General features: G+C 37.4%; 6 protein-coding genes across 10 annotated transcripts; 3 read left to right on the forward strand and 3 right to left on the reverse strand.

The window, feature by feature from the left end:
- Window positions 1-11: 11 nt before the first annotated feature.
- Eif5 (eukaryotic translation initiation factor 5) lies at window positions 12-2222 on the reverse strand. The gene is made up of 3 exons (XM_070657091.1): window positions 1148-2222; window positions 777-962; window positions 12-711 (listed from the first exon to the last, which is right to left on the reverse strand). Exons 1-3 carry the CDS (start codon window positions 2219-2221, stop codon window positions 577-579), a joined length of 1395 nt encoding a protein of 464 aa, XP_070513192.1. The 5' UTR covers window position 2222; the 3' UTR covers window positions 12-576.
- A 293-nt stretch (window positions 2223-2515) lies between these two features.
- On the reverse strand, window positions 2516-9875 carry LOC139102923 (uncharacterized). 2 transcript variants are annotated; one of them, XM_070657135.1, is made up of 3 exons: window positions 9447-9875; window positions 2916-3282; window positions 2516-2655 (listed from the first exon to the last, which is right to left on the reverse strand). In XM_070657135.1, the coding sequence occupies exons 1-3, from the start codon at window positions 9466-9468 to the stop codon at window positions 2616-2618; spliced, it is 429 nt and encodes a 142-aa protein (XP_070513236.1). In that variant the 5' UTR covers window positions 9469-9875; the 3' UTR covers window positions 2516-2615. The 2 variants fall into 2 exon arrangements, with proteins under 2 accessions (XP_070513236.1, XP_070513237.1); XM_070657136.1 differs by lacking the exon at window positions 9447-9875 and adding an exon at window positions 4749-5125.
- Window positions 9876-9945: 70 nt separating this feature from the next.
- On the forward strand, window positions 9946-12136 carry LOC139102906 (pseudouridylate synthase RPUSD4, mitochondrial). Of its 2 annotated transcripts, none has more exons than XM_070657102.1 (5): window positions 9946-10053; window positions 10203-10530; window positions 10874-11057; window positions 11126-11312; window positions 11597-12136. In XM_070657102.1, exons 2-5 carry the CDS (start codon window positions 10329-10331, stop codon window positions 12113-12115), a joined length of 1092 nt encoding a protein of 363 aa, XP_070513203.1. In that variant the 5' UTR covers window positions 9946-10053; window positions 10203-10328; the 3' UTR covers window positions 12116-12136. The 2 variants fall into 2 exon arrangements, with proteins under 2 accessions (XP_070513203.1, XP_070513202.1); XM_070657101.1 differs by having other exon boundaries at window positions 10045-10128.
- A 271-nt stretch (window positions 12137-12407) lies between these two features.
- Mrpl34 (mitochondrial ribosomal protein L34) lies at window positions 12408-13135 on the reverse strand. Its single transcript, XM_070657137.1, has 2 exons — window positions 13008-13135; window positions 12408-12678 (listed from the first exon to the last, which is right to left on the reverse strand). Exons 1-2 carry the CDS (start codon window positions 13046-13048, stop codon window positions 12468-12470), a joined length of 252 nt encoding a protein of 83 aa, XP_070513238.1. The 5' UTR covers window positions 13049-13135; the 3' UTR covers window positions 12408-12467.
- Window positions 13119-15027, forward strand: LOC139102909 (SKA complex subunit 1). Of its 3 annotated transcripts, none has more exons than XM_070657106.1 (6): window positions 13119-13369; window positions 13442-13508; window positions 13598-13719; window positions 13782-13903; window positions 13984-14464; window positions 14601-15027. In XM_070657106.1, exons 2-6 carry the CDS (start codon window positions 13501-13503, stop codon window positions 14759-14761), a joined length of 894 nt encoding a protein of 297 aa, XP_070513207.1. In that variant the 5' UTR covers window positions 13119-13369; window positions 13442-13500; the 3' UTR covers window positions 14762-15027. The 3 variants fall into 3 exon arrangements, with proteins under 3 accessions (XP_070513207.1, XP_070513208.1, XP_070513209.1); XM_070657107.1 differs by having other exon boundaries at window positions 13237-13284; XM_070657108.1 differs by lacking the exon at window positions 13442-13508 and having other exon boundaries at window positions 13255-13284; window positions 13599-13719.
- Window positions 15028-15070: 43 nt separating this feature from the next.
- On the forward strand, window positions 15071-18299 carry LOC139102890 (zinc finger protein 271). Its single transcript, XM_070657072.1, has 3 exons — window positions 15071-15408; window positions 15661-15928; window positions 16015-18299. The coding sequence occupies exons 2-3, from the start codon at window positions 15668-15670 to the stop codon at window positions 17917-17919; spliced, it is 2166 nt and encodes a 721-aa protein (XP_070513173.1). The 5' UTR covers window positions 15071-15408; window positions 15661-15667; the 3' UTR covers window positions 17920-18299.
- Window positions 18300-18433: the final 134 nt, after the last annotated feature.

Genomic DNA, 18433 nt, shown 5'->3' on the forward strand with positions numbered 1-18433 from the left:
GAAGACATCGATTGATCATTGCAATAAACCATATTTATTTGGATAATAATTAGAATACAATAAAGAATGCTTTTAGCAGGCCAAATTCCCGATAATAATAAACTCTATAAATGTTTTCTTTTATCTGAAAGAAGATGCATTTCAAGATATACGCGCACCATTAAAAAGTCTCAATAACAATCGATCAATATTAAGGAAATAACGAGCTTCCAATAAATGCGTATTTGTATCGTTAAAACAATTAAAAGTATTGCGAATATACTGTACATAGATAAATCACGTTAAACTCTTAGGAACGGTTAAAATTTCTCTCCCTCCTTTTTTTTTTTTTATTCGCATGTAAACATTGAATTAATTATGTCACTCTCATCAGTCTAAAATAACGGAAATCCTATATCTATTTGCGTATAACTTGAGATTGCATTTGCACGGATCTGCACGTTTGAGAGGAAAATGATTATCCACCTTGGATATTACGGCTCGGAGCAGCATTTCTTATCATCCGTCGCGCTTGTATTGTGTATATGTGTCGGGTGTAAGATACGTGTCTATGTGTAAACGGTGTATGCATATGCTTTAAATGGCATCGATATCGAAGTCATCCTCGGAATCATTATTCACGGCGGCAGCAACTGCGGTGGCGGCAGGCTTCGGCGTGGTCGGTGGTTGTTGTTTCAAGGATTCCTGTTTAGCTCTGTCATCGTATTCAATCTAAAAATCAAAAATTCGCAACGTCAGACATTTTTTTCAGAAACATTTGTAGACCATAAAATTACCTGGACGTCATCGTCTTCTTCCTCGGACTCAGACTCCTCTTCCTCTGCAACTTTCAGCCATGTTAAAAACGGTGCGGCTCGATCGTGAATCTCCTGCGATAGGTCTTTTGAGACGTATTTCTTGCTGACTTTACTCGACCACTCATCAAATGCCTTTTCCTCCAAGATATCAGCATCGTAAAATAACTAAAAGTTTATTCAAATGTATTAATTTAATAAATCGTAATAGCGATATTTAAGAATTACATATATTATAATACTTACATATATTACAATAATATAATATACCTTACATATATGTATATTAAAACTTTTTCATATAATTCTTTAAAGTTTTTTTCTAAAAATTTTCAAAAAGTTAAATTTTTTACCTTGAGAATTCCAGGAACCTTCGGCATCAGGGCATCTTTATGCAGCGCGATCACCTGCTCGATTCCTCTAATCAAATATTTTTGCGCCTTAATGTCGTCGTGAGTGAAGCGTAGCAATAGCACTCGATATTTCTTTGCCTGGGCGGCGATACCCTGATCGAACAGTAGCTCGGCAAGGATCAATGGTGCTTTGGTCTTAATCTCGAGACGTTCCGCTTCGGCCACGAGTTCCTTGTGATTGTTATCAAGCTGACCAGCATCGCGACGGCATTTAACCAATTTGTAGAACATATCCATACGCTCTTTTTCGCTCTTGTCGAGATCATCGCTGATAGTCATACCTTTCGCCCCATCCGTTAGATCTTGGAGACGAGCTCTAACCGCCTCTTCGGATACATCCACTGCCCATTTATCGTCATCTCCGTCGTCATTGATCTTTCTTTCTGGCGGTGGCTCTACCACAATGTCTGTAGAATTGTTGGCATCATTTTCTGGCGAACCAGATCGATCGTTGCCGTTAGTAGTGGCCGTGGTGGTAACGATTGTAGCTGCGGCATCACCATTGGCACGTTTTGAGCGTTTGGCGCGTTTACCTTCCGTTAATGAGCTGCCCTGCACCGCCGGATTCAAACTCGGCGGATTTTTCAGGATGTACGTGTTCAGTTTATGATTGCTCTCGAGAAGGCCATGATGTCCGCACGCTTTGCAGCCCTGCGAAATCGTACCCTTCTTTGAGCTAACCATAAGTTCGGTCTCTGGATTGTCGCATGCCGGACAAAGGACATATTTTCGAATGAAACCATCCAACAGATCCTGCAGTTTGGTCGCATCGTGCGAGCCGTTGACGATAAAACGCTCGTTCTTAAAATCAAATTGCGTCTGCGCGCCCAATTCGCAGCCAAAGTACTTTGTCGGATATGTAGCTGGACGACCGATCGCTTTCGCCACATCCACCATGTTGACGATCACAGTCTTAATACCATTACCTTTTCCTTCCACCTTTGCCTGGATTCGAGGCATTTTATAGCGATAAAAAGCATCGCTGACATTGCGATTAACGTTCACGCTCCCCATGATGATCGATGTTTCCGTCTTCTTTTGCTCTTAACAAACTTAGCTTCTCGGATTTTCAGTGATCTCTGGCGAGACGTCGTTGTGAAAAAATTAACAAATCGTGATAAAAAAAAATCAGCTCTTAATTAGCTCGTAAAATGACGTTGGATCTGTTCTATTCGATCTTTCTCAGGTTGGTAACGTCTTCGTTCTGATTCTTCTAGATCCCCTCTGTCGCACGTTTCCAGCCAGCGGCAGTTTGATAGCTGGCGGTGGCCAGGAGTAGGCAATGGATGCTACCTGCTCGTGGTAGCTCGTCACAACAGCGTGTCGAGTCAGGGTGGTTTTTCCTCTTTTCAGGATTGTAGTCCTTATTAGCGGTAAGGCGTGCCGCGCCACTACCCGCTGACGCCAGTCACGTTTCTCTGAATGGCTGTAGCTTTCGATGCCTATTACTATAAAGAGGAAGACGTTTACTTTTAATATCACATTAACCATTATTAATTTGAAATTTAATCAACAAGTAAATTAAAAGAAATTGATAAGTAGTTTGTGTGTAATAACATTATATATTTTAATAGATATAACATTTTTTAATGCGTTTAAAGCTTTCTTATAATTTCAGAGTTGAGTAAAAATTATATTTTTAAAGATATTTTATTAAAAAAAAAATTTAAAATAACAAAATTGACACTAACCATATTGACTCACAAACCTGGAAAATTTTGAGGTCCTGTGCTTAGGCAGGACCAGGTGGAGGTTTAGGAATCGTTGGGTGGTATCTTGATGCCTTGAGTGTTGCCTCGGTTTGGCGGTGGCGGGTGGGGTAGGGGGGTAGTCCTCAATGATCATACACGCTGCCTGTCCGTTGCTGGTTGTCGTAAGAAAGCCTGGCAATCGATGGTACCAGGTTGACGATGTCGACGTTAACTCGCTGGTTAACTCGTCGCACGAAAACGAACGGTCGTGGGTGGTGATGGTGTTGCCGTTTGATGATCTCCAGTCAAATAATAGTATTCTACTGTCACCGCCGCCTTTGCTACACGCCAGTCCTTTCCCTCTGGATGATATCCTGGATGTTTCTGCATAAACGAAGAAAAAAAATCAGTCATGAAGATATCTGAATTAAAATTTTCCGGTCAAATTACAGCTTTCGCAACTTAAATCTTTATATACATACATATATGTATATTTATTTATTGTCTCGTTAAGAAAATTTAATCATATATTACATTTTTGTTTTTCACCTCAATTTTATTGAAAGCATTTTAACTGCACGATTGAAGATGCGTTCCGAGTACAAAGGAAGATAGACGGGTCTCGCGAACTGCTCTCATATCCGTACGAGTAAGTGATGTGATAGAGGCATTCACGACAGATGCGAAACCATGAGGATGAAATTCAGGATAATTTTTGAACGGATGGACGATTGTGGGACTGGGGCGTTTCATCTCCGGTTGTGACGTTAATGACCATTTGGATGATTTTCGTGCGGGACGAACCGTGTTACGAGCATGATAGCGATGATGATTACTTACGTCGGTCTGAACGAAGTTGCGAAAACGTGATTGCGAGACGCGGGTCTTTGATCTTTTTCGATATTCGAACAAATGCAGGCGCGACAAGCGAGGCGCAATACGCTCGAATGATTAATTGCGCGAAAGTGCGCATAATGAATTAAGGGATGATTTCCTGTAGGATACAGCAAACGATGTATGTACATTTGCGATGTAACTCGATTCCTCCCAAACTTGTTTGAACGTTCATTCGCTCGATCAATCCAATTTTCGTTTTCTGAATAGTCATCTACTACAATATAATTAATTTTTCATAATAATAAATGGTTTCGCGAATGAGGAACCGCTTCTTATTCGCGTACGACTGTTTCTAATCCTCGCAAAGGTTTATATAGTGAAAGTTCGTATAAATAATTAACGTTTTCCTTGCAATACTGTAAAGAACGAGCACTTCTCAAGTATCCTCTATTGATTTAGTATCCGGGTCTGAGAGCGATTCACAAGGACGTATTCCAGTCGTAGCGTGAAAGTTGAGGCGACTCTACAACCAGATTGCAACCGGTGCCTGTTGTTTACAATAACTGCGTTATTAATATTGATTCTCGCGCTCCATTTATCGCGCTATAAGCGGCGTATTCGTGGCTACTGTTCGTATCTCAAGGTGTTCCAAGACACGGCGGTGACGCTTGAAAGAACCGGCTAAGTCGTACGTCGTTCCTTAACAAAGACGTTGCATATTCGAGAGGAGAAGAACCGCGAGAATGAAACGCGATGGCAATCTCGAGTGTCGCAATTTAACGACAGACTTAATTTTTCGAAAAAAAAAAAAAAAAAAAAAAAAAAAAAAAAACGATTGCTCTCGGAAGGGAACGTTAAACGTGCCGGATTCGATACCCCCGGGACTTTAATCCTCCCAGCGACGGAGCGATAATCTAACGGGAAATCTCGGTTAGTCCAATCCGCGAGGTGACGGCCGCTGGGAGCTGTGCACCCTCGTGGAAGAGTGCGTGCGCCGGAAACGGGAGGGTTACCTGCTCGGTACAGACGCATAAGTCGTGATTTGCGACGGTGACGCGGCTGCTGCGTTGTTCGAGGTCGTATCCAGACTCGTTCCGCTTCTTTAGCAGCAACCCTCGCGCGAGCGGAGAGACACGTCGAAGGAGGACGAGGCTCGAAGGGCAGAGATAGAGGAAGAGCGGAAAAAAAGTGGAGCAGGTCTGCCGCGTCGCCGAGAGAATCGATCCTTGCGCAGGGGGTAGTTCGCGAGAAGAGAGCGAGCGAGCTGAGGAGGTCGGCCTCTCGCTGGCGCAACTAGAGTGCTTACTCGTCTCTTCGTAGTCTGACGGCTCTCGGGACCCCGGGTCTGCCTACCCCGCGGCGCGCACGCGTCCTTTCGCCGCCACTGTGTATATTGATCGGACGGCACCGACGACGACGCCGATCCCGACGCCGACGCTCGACGCTCGACGCCGACGTCGCCTCTTCTAAGGAAAGACCAGCCTTCGGGCAAGGTCACGCTACTCCACTCTCGAGTGGTCAACCGACTCACGATCGACGTTTCCTTTCACGAATTGTGAAGTTGACATTTGTGCGTGCTTACGTGCGCGAGATTATATTAATTCCGAGACGGAACCTGGATTTAATTCACCCTCTACAACTTGAATTCTTCTTTTCGTGGAAAAAAAAAAAAAAATTAAAAAATTACCTTCGAGTAAATAGCATTAAAAACGTAACGTTAATGTCAAAATAAAATTTTCTCTATTGAAACCTTGATCGGCAATCTGTGAATAGCGTAAAAAAATTTAGGCGGCTACCCAGTGAGATAGGTCGGAGTAGGTTGACGTAGATCCAGGTCACGTTTGTGAATTAAACGTCTATATAACGATTCCCTGCAGTTAATTAATCTGTGTCTAATATCAAGCGTTTTATTAAATTAAGTAACAAATGTGCCTTTTGTATAAAAAAAAAAAACGATTGGCCAATTTGGATCAATAATTTAATTATCTCTTTTTTTAATAGTAATTTAACGCTGCATATTTTTGATAAAAATATTTTCATCGATTCCACTTTAAAAAAACAGATTTTTAATAGAATATATATAAATTTGAAAAAAGAATACCACCTGAATTGATAAATTTTAAGAGACCAGCACAACGTTTGCACTTATGCGGACTTTTATTCGACAAGACTTAGCCAACATTTGAATATCTCGAAAAGAAACTTGTTATTCTTCAGCAGCGAAAGATTTATGCGCTCGTTAAATATAAAGCCGACAATGTATCGTGTGTAGATTCGTGCGGCTGGTTTTAACAGCCAAACAACTCCGTTTAATGCCCATTTCTACTCGGCGCGGATTAACTTTAATCTCGGTTTAACTTGCTCTTTGTCTCTTCCCAGGTCTAAGAATATAAGATGAGATAAAAAGTAAGTTAATTTCTATGTTAATCTACGTCGGTAAGAATAAACGCAAAGCTGCCCGTTCGGCAGCTCTTCTTGATGCACCGTAATTATCGGCCCGGCGATCCTCAATAAATACTTTCCTCCGGCGAAACTTGTTCTGGGAGGCTTCTGCCTCGCTTGCGATTCGGATTCGGAGAAAGTGAGAGCGGGTGATGTTGGAATTCATAACGTTACTTCATCGCTGTGACCAAAGCGCACACGGCACGCACGTTCTAAATGGCACGATTATTTCATTCGTGCCAGGAGAACGGTCGTTCGGGGTGCACGTCTTCGAATCGCACAGCCATCGAAGGCGTTTGGTTACGATTGAAGATAACAACTGAAAGAAACAAGTATTTTCCGCGAGGAGAATCGCATTACGGAAATTCCCCGCGAGAAAGACGACGTTTGAGAACCACTGGCGACTGATAAAGCGGTATTATTTTGCATCTTTATCGACAATCGCGTATGCGGTGTACATACATACTTAAGGGTCAAAGTAGCAGGCCATCTTGGCCAGATAAAGGAAAAAAAAAAAAAAAAAGAAAAAAAAAAAATTACCGGTCACGCACGGACAAAGGGGAAAGTCTTGGAATTAACCCTGCCTGATGCAATTGTTTTCAAATAAATCTGGAGCGAAAAGTACTCCGAATGTTCTCCAGAAAATCGAGGAAAGGGAATAAAAGTGAATTTTCAAATTCTCATCGCGCTTACTTTGCAATTACCCTCAAATGTAATCTTGCAAAGGTCTAATTTTTAATTATTTTCGCATTCGATCAATCTTATCGCGTCGAGATTTCTATTATCTATTTTATATCTTGTACACACACGTGGAACATATATGAACGTTACATTACATTGTAATGATATAGATGCCGGCTCTCGAATCGAACTTTTTGAAATTCCCAGCATTTCTCAAATTCTTTACAGACTGGAGCCCGACTTCAACTTGGGTGTACTCGAGGCTTCGTATTATATCGATAGGGTCGTAATTACAAACATTAACCGAGCAACTTATTGCTGACGCGATGAGGTTCAACAGCATGGACTAGAAAACTGCGCCGAAAGAATATTATTGATCTGCACGAGCTTATTTTATCAACGTATTTACAGTAGATTTGCTATATAATCTAATCATAGCGCATACTACATGTCTCCAAACTAATATCGCTATCGGAAATTGTACTGGAAATGTACCGGAAAAAACAAGACGCAATCGGAACAAATTTCGCAAAAATTTAGGCACGATCGCTACCAACGTTAATAAAACTATTCGCCGCGATTAATTATACGAGTTATTAAATTAGCGTTGCTATATAAATTGTGATCGCTATTGAACTCTTGGAATGGCTATTAGATGACACAGCAATTGGCAATTCGCATAATAATGCAAACGTCACGCAAGAAATGTTTCCTCGTTCTTTTTTTTTTTTTTTTTTCGTTCAAAGTTTAACATTTCGAACGTATTATACACAACTTGTAATACAAGAGATAACGCTCTTTTTTGTGTATTGTGATCAATATATAACACGAAATACACAAATGTCGAAAAGGAATATCTCAACCGTTACTTTTATAGGGCAATTTGGAAGAAAGTTAATTTGCGTGTCATCTAATTATTTTTAAGTATCCATAATTTCCCAACTAAACCCGCAAAAATTACGAAAATGAATAATTAATATTTAACGACAACAAAAAAAAAATAAAAAAAATTCAAAACTTTTCTAAAGATATTTCCAAGGACCTTAACCTGCCGACAATAAGTTCTCGTTTGTTTGAGTAAATAAATGAATCTATCTCTTTCAACGCTGCTTTCCTTAAAATATCCAAAAACGTTCGAAAAAAAAATCCGGTAACGTTGTAAATTATGTCGTTATTTTACAACTAAAATGTTTAAACATTTTACTTGTAATAAACTCCGAATACAATTACAAACAACCGTAACTCAAACAAAAGACGAGATATATCACTTGATGGGCTCCTAACGTCACTTCTAATATTATAAATAGCTTATCATTTATTCAGTGCATAATAGACGCTATTGTGTGAAACCCTTATTTGCAACAGTCGGCGTTTAGTATATATTATATCTAAAATTACTTTCCTTCGCATTTGATAATAAAGTGCTACCGAGTGTCAATGCTCGTCATATCCGTCAAACGCTCGCAGTCTCTGCTCATAAAACAGATCGCTCATTCTCTAGTTAGAAAAGAGAGAAATCACGGCGTAAATGCCTTATTATAGTCACGGATATGGATTAGAATACAGATGCGTTAGACTAGTTGGGGAAGTGCCTGCTAAAATAGATCCACTTGTTTTCGCTGCGCTTCCTATACTTCTCGTCTCTCTTTCCTACCTTCCGCGCGTACGTCTATCTCGTTCTCGACGCAGGGGACAGGTCTTGATACAAGAGCTATCAAATTACTTTCGAACGTATGCACTCGAGACCTGTTCGTTCAGTCGCTTTTAACCCCTAGGATGACCAACTCTCGATTCAATTTCGGGACATTGACTAAAAAAGATTGATACGTTTGATACATCAAATTGTAAAATATCTCGCAATATTAACATACGTTCGTACGTATTTTCTCGATCGTCGTGCATTTGTAAAATGTGTTATAGTTGAGGATCTAAGGCCAGGGTGTCTCGCAAATTTCAAAGTGGTTAATCCCGTCGAGTGCTTATTTTTTTTAGTTTTTAATTGGAAAAGTATCATTCTGGCCGTTTCTCCGGATCTCTTCGCGTTCTACTTCGTCCTACAAATTTTTTTTTTTTTCGCTTAGAGAAGCATGGTCTACGTGCACCTATTTTTGCATCCTAGGGGTAAGAGCGTAGCTGAAAATAGCAGGTCCCAAGGGTCCGGCGATGGGCCGGAGCCGGCTCTTGGGGAGGTTTGATTTCCATTGCCGACGATGACGCGTTGTGAGACACATGCGAATCATCATCGTTGTCATCATAGCGAACAGAGGGGAGGAGAAGGACATGCTCATTTCCGCAAGGAACGAGGGGTCCGTGGCTCTCACGCATGCATGCCTACATGCATGCACGCATGTACGCACGTCTCGTGCTCCGTGTCGTGTCCAAAATGGCTGGTCGCTAAAATTAGCGAGCGACGTGGGCAGCGGGAGAGGTTATGGCATCTCGGAAGGGGAAAAAAAAAAAAAAAAATCGGCGATTTGATCGGCGCGACTTTAATTGAACCGTCGTCGTCACATCGTTGAGCGAATTTCGGATCGTTAAAAAAAAAAAAAAAATCAAGAGAGAAATTGAGAGGGAATGAAAGTACTCACCTCGTCGTCGAAGTAAAGTCATATAAAATGGTATCGCCCTGCTGGACGGCCGCTTTCTAGCGTGAAAATCTTCCGCTCGGGAGAGCCGCAATTCCAGACAGACGGGCCGCCCTTCCGGCCCGGATGCAACCGGATACGAGGTCGTGTCGCGATGTACGACGTTCCACGATGATGTCGAGCGACGGTGTCGAGCTTGCGAGGTGGCTTGCACGCAGCGCGAGAGAAGGAGAGCGCAAAAGCGAGAGATAAGGACGGAGCCGGTCTCCTGATGTCTTCCGACGTCGTCACCTCCCGGTCGACGACGGAGTTGATGCTGCTGACTCTGGGGTTCGCGTAGTCGCGATCGAAAATCGGAGACTCCCAATTAATCGGAAAATAAGGCGAGGTAGAGGCACGAGGCGTTAGGCGAGAACGATACAAATCGCATTCGCTGCACGATGGCTACTGCCTGAATTTAACCGCAAGGCGCTGCGTAATGCGACTCGTATCGAAAAGTGAACGTGGCCTGTGGCCACGTAATTCCACATGTTCGCGGTAAAGAACGGGCGGCGCTGTGTATCAGCACAATTTTGAAACTTTTCTATCTTCTTTATCGACGTCACTAATGGTAACACAAGTGTCCTTTTTTTATGTTATCCTCGCTACCGAATTCTATAAATACAAGTCTACGCTTTTATTTAATGTAAAATAGAACAACGAGCGTAAAATAATGACACCACTAATTTCGAAATTAATTGCGATCATGTTCTTTTTCAGTCGCCGAATGTAATCACATCGTTTTTAACCTTAAATCGAAGAGCGATCTCGTGTTCTTTGTCGAGGAACAAGTAGACGTCCGTAAGAACAACTAGGCCCTGCGAAGCGAATCTCAATCGAGAGAACATGAACGCGATGATGATATTTAAAAGTATGCGAACCAGTGAATTCGCGGCGATGTTTCGTGCGTGCTGCAGAAGCTACACCATTGAGAGTCACGCAACGGCGCAAAAGACGGCAATAGTGCATCCTTACCGCCAGATTCACCCGTGGAAATCAGAGGACGAGTTTATGAGAAGTTTACTGAAGAACGTTATTTACAACGAAGGTGGAAAGATTATTCTACATTTGAATTATGATTGCATACTTGCATCTTTTAGGAAGACAGATTGCTACTTTCGTTATTATAAGATTAATAGATTTTATTATTGTTTTGTAATCTGTTTTGTAATATTTTTTAATGTTTGTTTTATAATGCAAGTTCAGCAATATTTATTAAATAATGTCTGTTTATAATGATTAATATTGTAATTTAGAAAAAATATTAAGTTACACTTTATTTTTGTCAATTACTTAGACAGGATGTAAAGCCTACATTATTATACTTAGCTAACAAATGTAATATATTTTTATATTTATGTTACATTATATTATTACTTACTTTTTTGTAGGTGGAATAATTGCAGTAAACAAACCATATGGCATACCTATACGCAGTGTTAAACCAAATACAAATTTAGAGACTCCAGCTTATACAATTGTGGGAGCAGTAAATTATTCTTTACAAGATGCCTTGCCATATCTTGCAAAAGAATTAGATGTACCAATCTTAATACCATGCTTGGGAACAGACAAGTAAATTCTGTCACTTTTTTTTTTCTTTTTAAATATTATAAACTTATTTATAAATTAATTTTTTATAGATACATGAGTGGGGTATATGTTTTTGGAACTAGTGATGAAGTCTGCAAAAATATAGAACTTGGTAGAAGACGAACTTATGGTAAATATAGAAAATATTGGGTGGTTACAACTAGAGTTCCAAATGAGATCCAAGGAAAATATCATTTGGGAATAGCTCAAAAGAAGTCTGAACTAGGAAATCAAAAGGTATATTGATTTTTATACGTATGTACCCCAAAGAGCAGATATGGCATTTTTTGTGGCGACAGCGGCTAGCGTACGTAACTTTATGCGGCGGAGGCAGGGAATGAGAGAACGAGAAAAAATCGGTCATCGGCAATCCGGCCGGCGCGGTACATACAAGCGGCACATGTGAAACTCGACGTACACGATTCTAAAGTCACGTTCGCTAGCTGTCGTTGGCGCAAGAAACGCCATATCTACATTCCAGCGTACATACATATTGAAATAACATTTGTTGTGTATTTTAGCCTATTATTTTGACTCAGTGGAGTAACAATGCTGTAAAAAGGGATGAAGTCAAGATAATGAATATAGACTTCAAAGTTTTATCCAATTCTACACATAATCTAAGTTCTCTAATAGAAATTATATCATCCACGAGAAAGTGGAATGGTATGAGGTTATTTGCCTCCACCATGCTGTATAGTCCAATTCTCGGAGATAATATTTATGGATCGCGAGTCCAAAACATCATGGGTACATGGTTAAGAGTTGATCCATTTGCAGACTCCTGTTGGCAAAAACCAAAACTAAATAATGAATTATTAAATTTGTTAAATATGACACCGAGTCAACAAGAAATTATTCCAACTCATATACATTTGAGACAAGTGCATTTAATCTATGGTAAAGAAAAAAAAGATCTAATAATTGAAGCACCTTTGGAAGATCCATTCGATTGGACGTGCAAACAACTTAAGTTTAAGATACCAGATGAAGTCAAGAATATTGACGTGGATAATGAAAAACAGGCAGTTCATATGTAATAAATATATAATGGGAACTAACTTAAATTTCCTTCTATTTTAACCCTTTTGCTTTGGCGGTTCAGTTCGCCTTAGCGTTGCCACTGAACTGAACCCTGTGCCGAAAATGTACACATTGCGGGTGTATAGTTTATTTTGGAAAAAAAGGATTTTTTTAATAAATAATATTAACTTATTTAACCCTTTTGCTTTTAACACCAGATATATTCGACGTTCATCTTTGTGGTTTTCGTGGGTTATTACGTGGATGTCGGATATACTTGGCGTTAGAAGCGAAAGGGTTAATAAAAAATATTACATTAACATTTATTTTTTAAGATATATTCACATTCGATAAATTATATGATAACAGTTAGTGAGATAGAACATGTTTGCCTTTTAAAATTCTTCTTTGTAGAATTTTTCTACCACTTGGTGTTGCTAATCTGGCAAGCCAACCGTGCTTTTTTATGCGTTTTCTTTCGTTAGGATGGGGAAAGTGATATCTCATCCTGTTTCTGGTAAATATTAAATTCCATGGATTCCATACTGGAACTACAGCTAATGATTGGTTTATGCCCTTCCTGTAAATATATTAATGAAATGTGATGTTAAATTATTGTATAAAACATTGTTATATTGTTTCTATGATTTTAAGAAAAACTAAATTTTTGTTAATACATTCACCGTCATGTAAAGCGGTTAAATTTAGTAAGACAAGTTACAAATATTTTTATTTAATGCTATCATTCACTTTCGTATTGTTTATACTTTTATTTTTGTTAACCAAATAATGTGATTAAAAGAGTGCATAACGGCAAACGTAATGAGAAATGATAATACGATCAATATCGATTACAGTAATAAATTCCAAAAAATGATTTTAATTATAGAAATAGAGTTAAATATTTACGAGAAAGATTGAAATATGCTCGGAACTATTTTAGCAAACATATTGTAATATCAAAAGTGTTTCGACACATTCACTATGTGAGTTTTTAGGTTAAAGTGTAACCCAGCGCTTCGGCTGCCGTCGGATATAGGAAAAGGACAGAGCTATACACTGTCTGTCCTACTTTTTTGCGGCGTCGCCGGCAGTTATCGCAGATCCGCTTCTCGGCAACATCGGCGAGTTAACGTGAAATCTAACCTAAATGAAACCGATGTAAATTTAAATTTGAAAGAAAACGGTACGTGATTCAGTGGCATCGTGAATAGAGAACGATATCATTGTACAATTTTGATATCAGATTTTTATAGTAATAGTTGAATAAAGTAAGAGAACGAGAAAAGGCGGTACGTTGCGATATAACCATTGTTTTATTCTAAATTAATATTCTTATGCAGGATCTACTCCTGTAATTTTGGTTAAGGTACTGCGTACATTTATACTTACGTCACATATTATGTATACGCTAAAATATGCACAATTCCTTTATATTCAACATATTATATTATATAATATATAATAAATATTAATTATCTGGTATAATCTGTGATACAGCAAGCTATGACCGACGAAAATAAGCTTTTAAAACAGGATGAAAGTGACAGTTTGGAGGAGATTGTCAATAGGCAAACTGAGAAACTTAAGAAACTTGATGCTGCAACAATATTCATAAGAGGTACGTTGTTGATTTGGTTAAGTAGATAATAAAGCATTTATTTATAAAGTTATATTTTATAGGCAAACAAGATACAAAGGCTGAACTTCAGAGAATGCATGAAGAAGTATTGCAACTTTCATGTAGTATCAATGAAACGAAAAAACAGTTAGATGTATTAAAAGAACAAAACAGTCGTTGTAGGGTGAGTGTTGAATTAATTTTAAAAATTAATTTTTTTTTAAATTAATATAAATGATATATAATACCTTTATTTATATAAAGGAAGTATCAAAGCTACTTGAAGCTGTGAGTAAAAGAATTATCCATCAAGATAATAATGTTCCACCTGAGCTCATACAAAGCTACCAAAATGCAACCATCACTTCTAATAAGCTAAATTACATTGTTAATTCCACACAAGATTCAACAGCATCAAAAAAATTAAATAATTCACATGCCCCAGTAATTGAAAAGCAAGAAATAATAAAAGATTGTAAAAGAACACTTTTTAATGAACCAGAGATATGTCCAACAATACAATTTATTACTGCTGAAGAATTTAATAAAGTACCCAAGTATATTATTGGAAGACAAACGAGTAATAGCTTGGAAATTATTAATAACTTTATAAGTTCTATAAATCAAACACTAATTGCAAAATATACTATTTTATCGTTGGGAAAAGCTGCTGCTCAAAAAAAGGGTGAAATTAATCTGTATTTACTATATAAAAGACAAGCAGCCGATATGCGAGAAGATAATAGTAAGTTAACATACAAATTATAGTAATGTAAATATATACATGTACATATATATGTAAACGGACATTCGTAATTTTTTTTTAAGATTCTATAATTTCACTGGCCATTGAATATATCTTGTATTAACGTAATTTTCAGGATACCTCTACTTTTTCACAACTGAAGATTATTACAACCAAACGAAAACTAAGATCGATAAGACAAAGTTGAATTTATTAACTGCATTACGTCATTGTAAACGCTTGCGAGAATGCAGAATCAAAAACGAATTAAGATATGTTATAACGCCAATTAATTAATATAATTTTCTATGCGTTTATTTTTAATTTTATCGTGAGAAAACAAACTATATTTTGATATTACTAATACTAGATTAAAACATATTAAAAATAAGATATATAAAGTATTTTTTTAAATTTGTTTAAAAAATTTTAACATCTTCATATATTAAATTAAATCAATTTATGTGAGAATTCGTAAAAATACACTAAAATAAATTATATAACTAAAGTTATGATTTTAATAATAATTTTGTATTTATACTAATTAAATATTTTTAATTTAATTTAATGAATATATATTTTTATTTAATTTAATAAGAATTATTTAACTATATACAGGATATTCGAAATAAAATATCAAATCGTGAACAGTGCTATAAACGGCGCATTTAAATTTTTTTCTTAATTTGATTTGACATTTTATTTCGGACATCCTGTATAATAACCTTTATGTCTATTCATATTAATTGAAAACAAAATAAAAATAACAAAGAACTAATTGCATTTGTTTCTGAAATAGCAGGCAGTTATTTTTAGTTAGTTAATTTATTTGCTTGTCTTTAAAGAAGCTGAATCGTGGTAGCAAGAAAATTCTTTTTATCAAGAATATTGAGTTTGCCATGAAAGAATATTTGAGCATATGCATTGTTTTCAAAGAAAAAAAGGTAATTTGCTTATTTTTTTATTATAATATTTCAAATATTTTTTATTAAGTGTAAGACAAATTGTATATGATTAATTATGTATTATATTTTTTATTTTAGATATTTTATTAATAAAAATTGTAAAATTTAATAAGATATACAATATTCACTGCAATTCATAAGTTAGAAATTGTTATGATATACATTTTGTCAAAGTTAATTAAATGTATGAAAATGTCTCGTAATTAATCGTTATATTAATTTAATTTGCAGTAATAAAATGTTTCATGCAGAGTCAATTAGTACATTAAGTGATCACGAACCTGATATCGATGATTTGGATGGTTCCATAATATGGTCCCAAGAAGAGCCGCTTTCTTCCAATGAAATATTGGAATCTACACAAAATGAAACAGAAGACAATTTATTTGGTTTTTGTCGATTGTGTGCTGGTCATGCCACTAATCCTGTATATATATATTCTGAATTTGGAGAGTCAATGAAATTGGCACATAAAATAAATACGTGTTTAAGTATTAAAGTAAAATATTTTACTTAAATTATTGTTTGTAGCTATATACTGAACATACTTCGTAATTTTTATTAATATTTTTTTGTGTATTGCAGATTAAGAAAACAGATCCATTGCCGAAACAGCTCTGTTTAACCTGTGTCGAAAAAATTAATTGGTGCGATAAATTTGATACAGAATGTATTAAAGCAGAAGAAGTCCTGTCAACGATGTTAAAGGAAAAGCAGTCGATTAATATTTCAAATCAGTTTTTTTCCGATCATCAGTCCTGTCCTTTATGCGTAAACGGCTTTATGAATATATGTGAAAAGCCAATTCAAAACGTCAAAGATATGGAATTGTATGAGAGTGATATAGTACTAGAAAGCAGTGACGAGGAAAATATGTTCAATAACACAAAGATTAATAAAGAAAATGGAAATCATTGTATCACATTACAATGTCTAGGAAGCAGTCAGACGTATCTAAGATGTGGAGCATGTATGAATCTTTATCATACCGAGGAGACTCTAGACGGTCACAAATGCAAACCTAATTTGCAAAACACAACAAAACCATACAAATGTTTTATATGTGACAAAACATTTATGTTCGAAGAACGATTGAACTTTCACATGCAATTTCACAAAGGGGCGAAAGCATTGTATTGCGAGATTTGCCAAATAACGTTCGGTAAAGAGATTAAGCTATTCTATCACTATAAGAGGCAACATTCCAAGGAAATTAGCGTGTCGTGTCTGCAGTGTGGAAAGCTGTTTGAAGATCAGGAAGCGCTTCGAGTGCACATTTGTATCGACGGTAAAAATCGGCCTCACATTTGCGAGGTGTGCAATAAAGGTTTTTTCGACGGGTACACCCTGAAGCGTCACATAGTAACGCATTTGCCTGAAAAACCGTACAAGTGCTCGGAGTGTTCGAAAAGCTTTACGCAGAAATCGAGATTGAACAAACACGTTACGACTCATTGCATAGTTATCGAAAACAGCCAAACGGTCTGGAAATGTATTCAATGTGGTGAAGTGTTCACCACTTGCGACGATGCAGATATACATTACAAGGCAGTACACGAGGATAAAGTCACGTTGATTGAAGAGCTACTGGCGTCGAAGTTGTACCATTGCGAATTTTGCAACAGTTATTTCACCAACGCGGAAGACCTGAAAGCTCACCAAAAGCGTCATGTTGTTGAAAGACCTTACACATGCAACACATGCACAGCCACTTATAAATCATTCGCAGAGGCTGTTTTACATTGGAAGGAACATCCCAGACTATTCAAGATTCTCGTCGTCTTTCTGTGCGACATTTGTAGCAAGGACATGAAAGAATTATCCTTGTTGTACAAGCACAAGCAAAATCGGCACGATCGTGCATCGAGATTATCCGAATCGGGTGACGTAAAATTTATATGCGAACTTTGTGGTACTGTATTCGACAAAAACGAAGACATACGAAATCACGGGCGAAACCAATGTTCGAAGTTTCCCTGTGACATTTGTGGAAACCTATTGCCCACAGCAAACTCCTTGAATGCCCACAAAAGGCGGCACAACGGATTGCGGCCGTACGTATGTAACATTTGCGGAAAGAGTTACACGCAGTCGAGCCACATGTGGACCCATAAGAGATTCCACATGGGTATTAAACCTTACACCTGCGAGTACTGCGATCAGCGTTTTACGATAAAGCCGGACTTAGCGGATCACGTTAGGAAGAAGCACACGAGGGAGAGACCGTTCAAGTGCGATGTCTGCAATAAAGCTTTCTTGACGGGATCGGTGTTTTATCAGCACAGATTAATACATCGCGGTGATCGCAGATATAAGTGCCATTACTGCGAGAAGGCCTTTACCAGAACAGAGGCCTTGAACAACCACATCAAGATACACACTGGAGAAAAACCACACTCGTGTGATATATGTGGCCGATGCTTTAGACAGAAAGGAGACATGAGGAAGCACAGACGCACTAAGCATGCTTCTGAACAGAATAAATCTTGAGAATTATTGCATATCAAAAGTGTCAAGTCATTCTTTTCGTTTTTGCAATTATGTTTAAATCATTATGCTAATAGGCACTTGACATGCGTATGCGAAGTATTAATTATTGAAGTGGATACTATTAAGTTCTCTCAATAAATGACAGTACTCTGAAAATATAATAAAAAATTATTATAAATAAAGAACAAAGCGTGAATAAAAACGTATGCTATATAATAATTATCATATATCTAAAGACATTATTATTTTATGTTTAAATATTTGTTGTTTTATACAGGAAAATATATGTATATTCGTAATGTATATTATAACTTGAAAAAGTAAATTGTCGGAGAATTAGTCGGAGCAATTAATTTAACGAACGGTGCATTCGTATCGTTGCATCGAGGTAATGAATGAAATAATTTTGCTTTATTTGATTTGATTTGATTTTATTTTGCCGTATTTTATCTTTTTTAATTTAGTTTGTAATTTTAAAACGTTTGACGTCGAAAGCGACGGTGGCGGGCTCGTA

This window comes from Cardiocondyla obscurior, linkage group LG05, assembly GCF_019399895.1.
Source record: "Cardiocondyla obscurior isolate alpha-2009 linkage group LG05, Cobs3.1, whole genome shotgun sequence".
Taxonomy (NCBI): Eukaryota; Metazoa; Arthropoda; class Insecta; order Hymenoptera; family Formicidae; genus Cardiocondyla; species Cardiocondyla obscurior.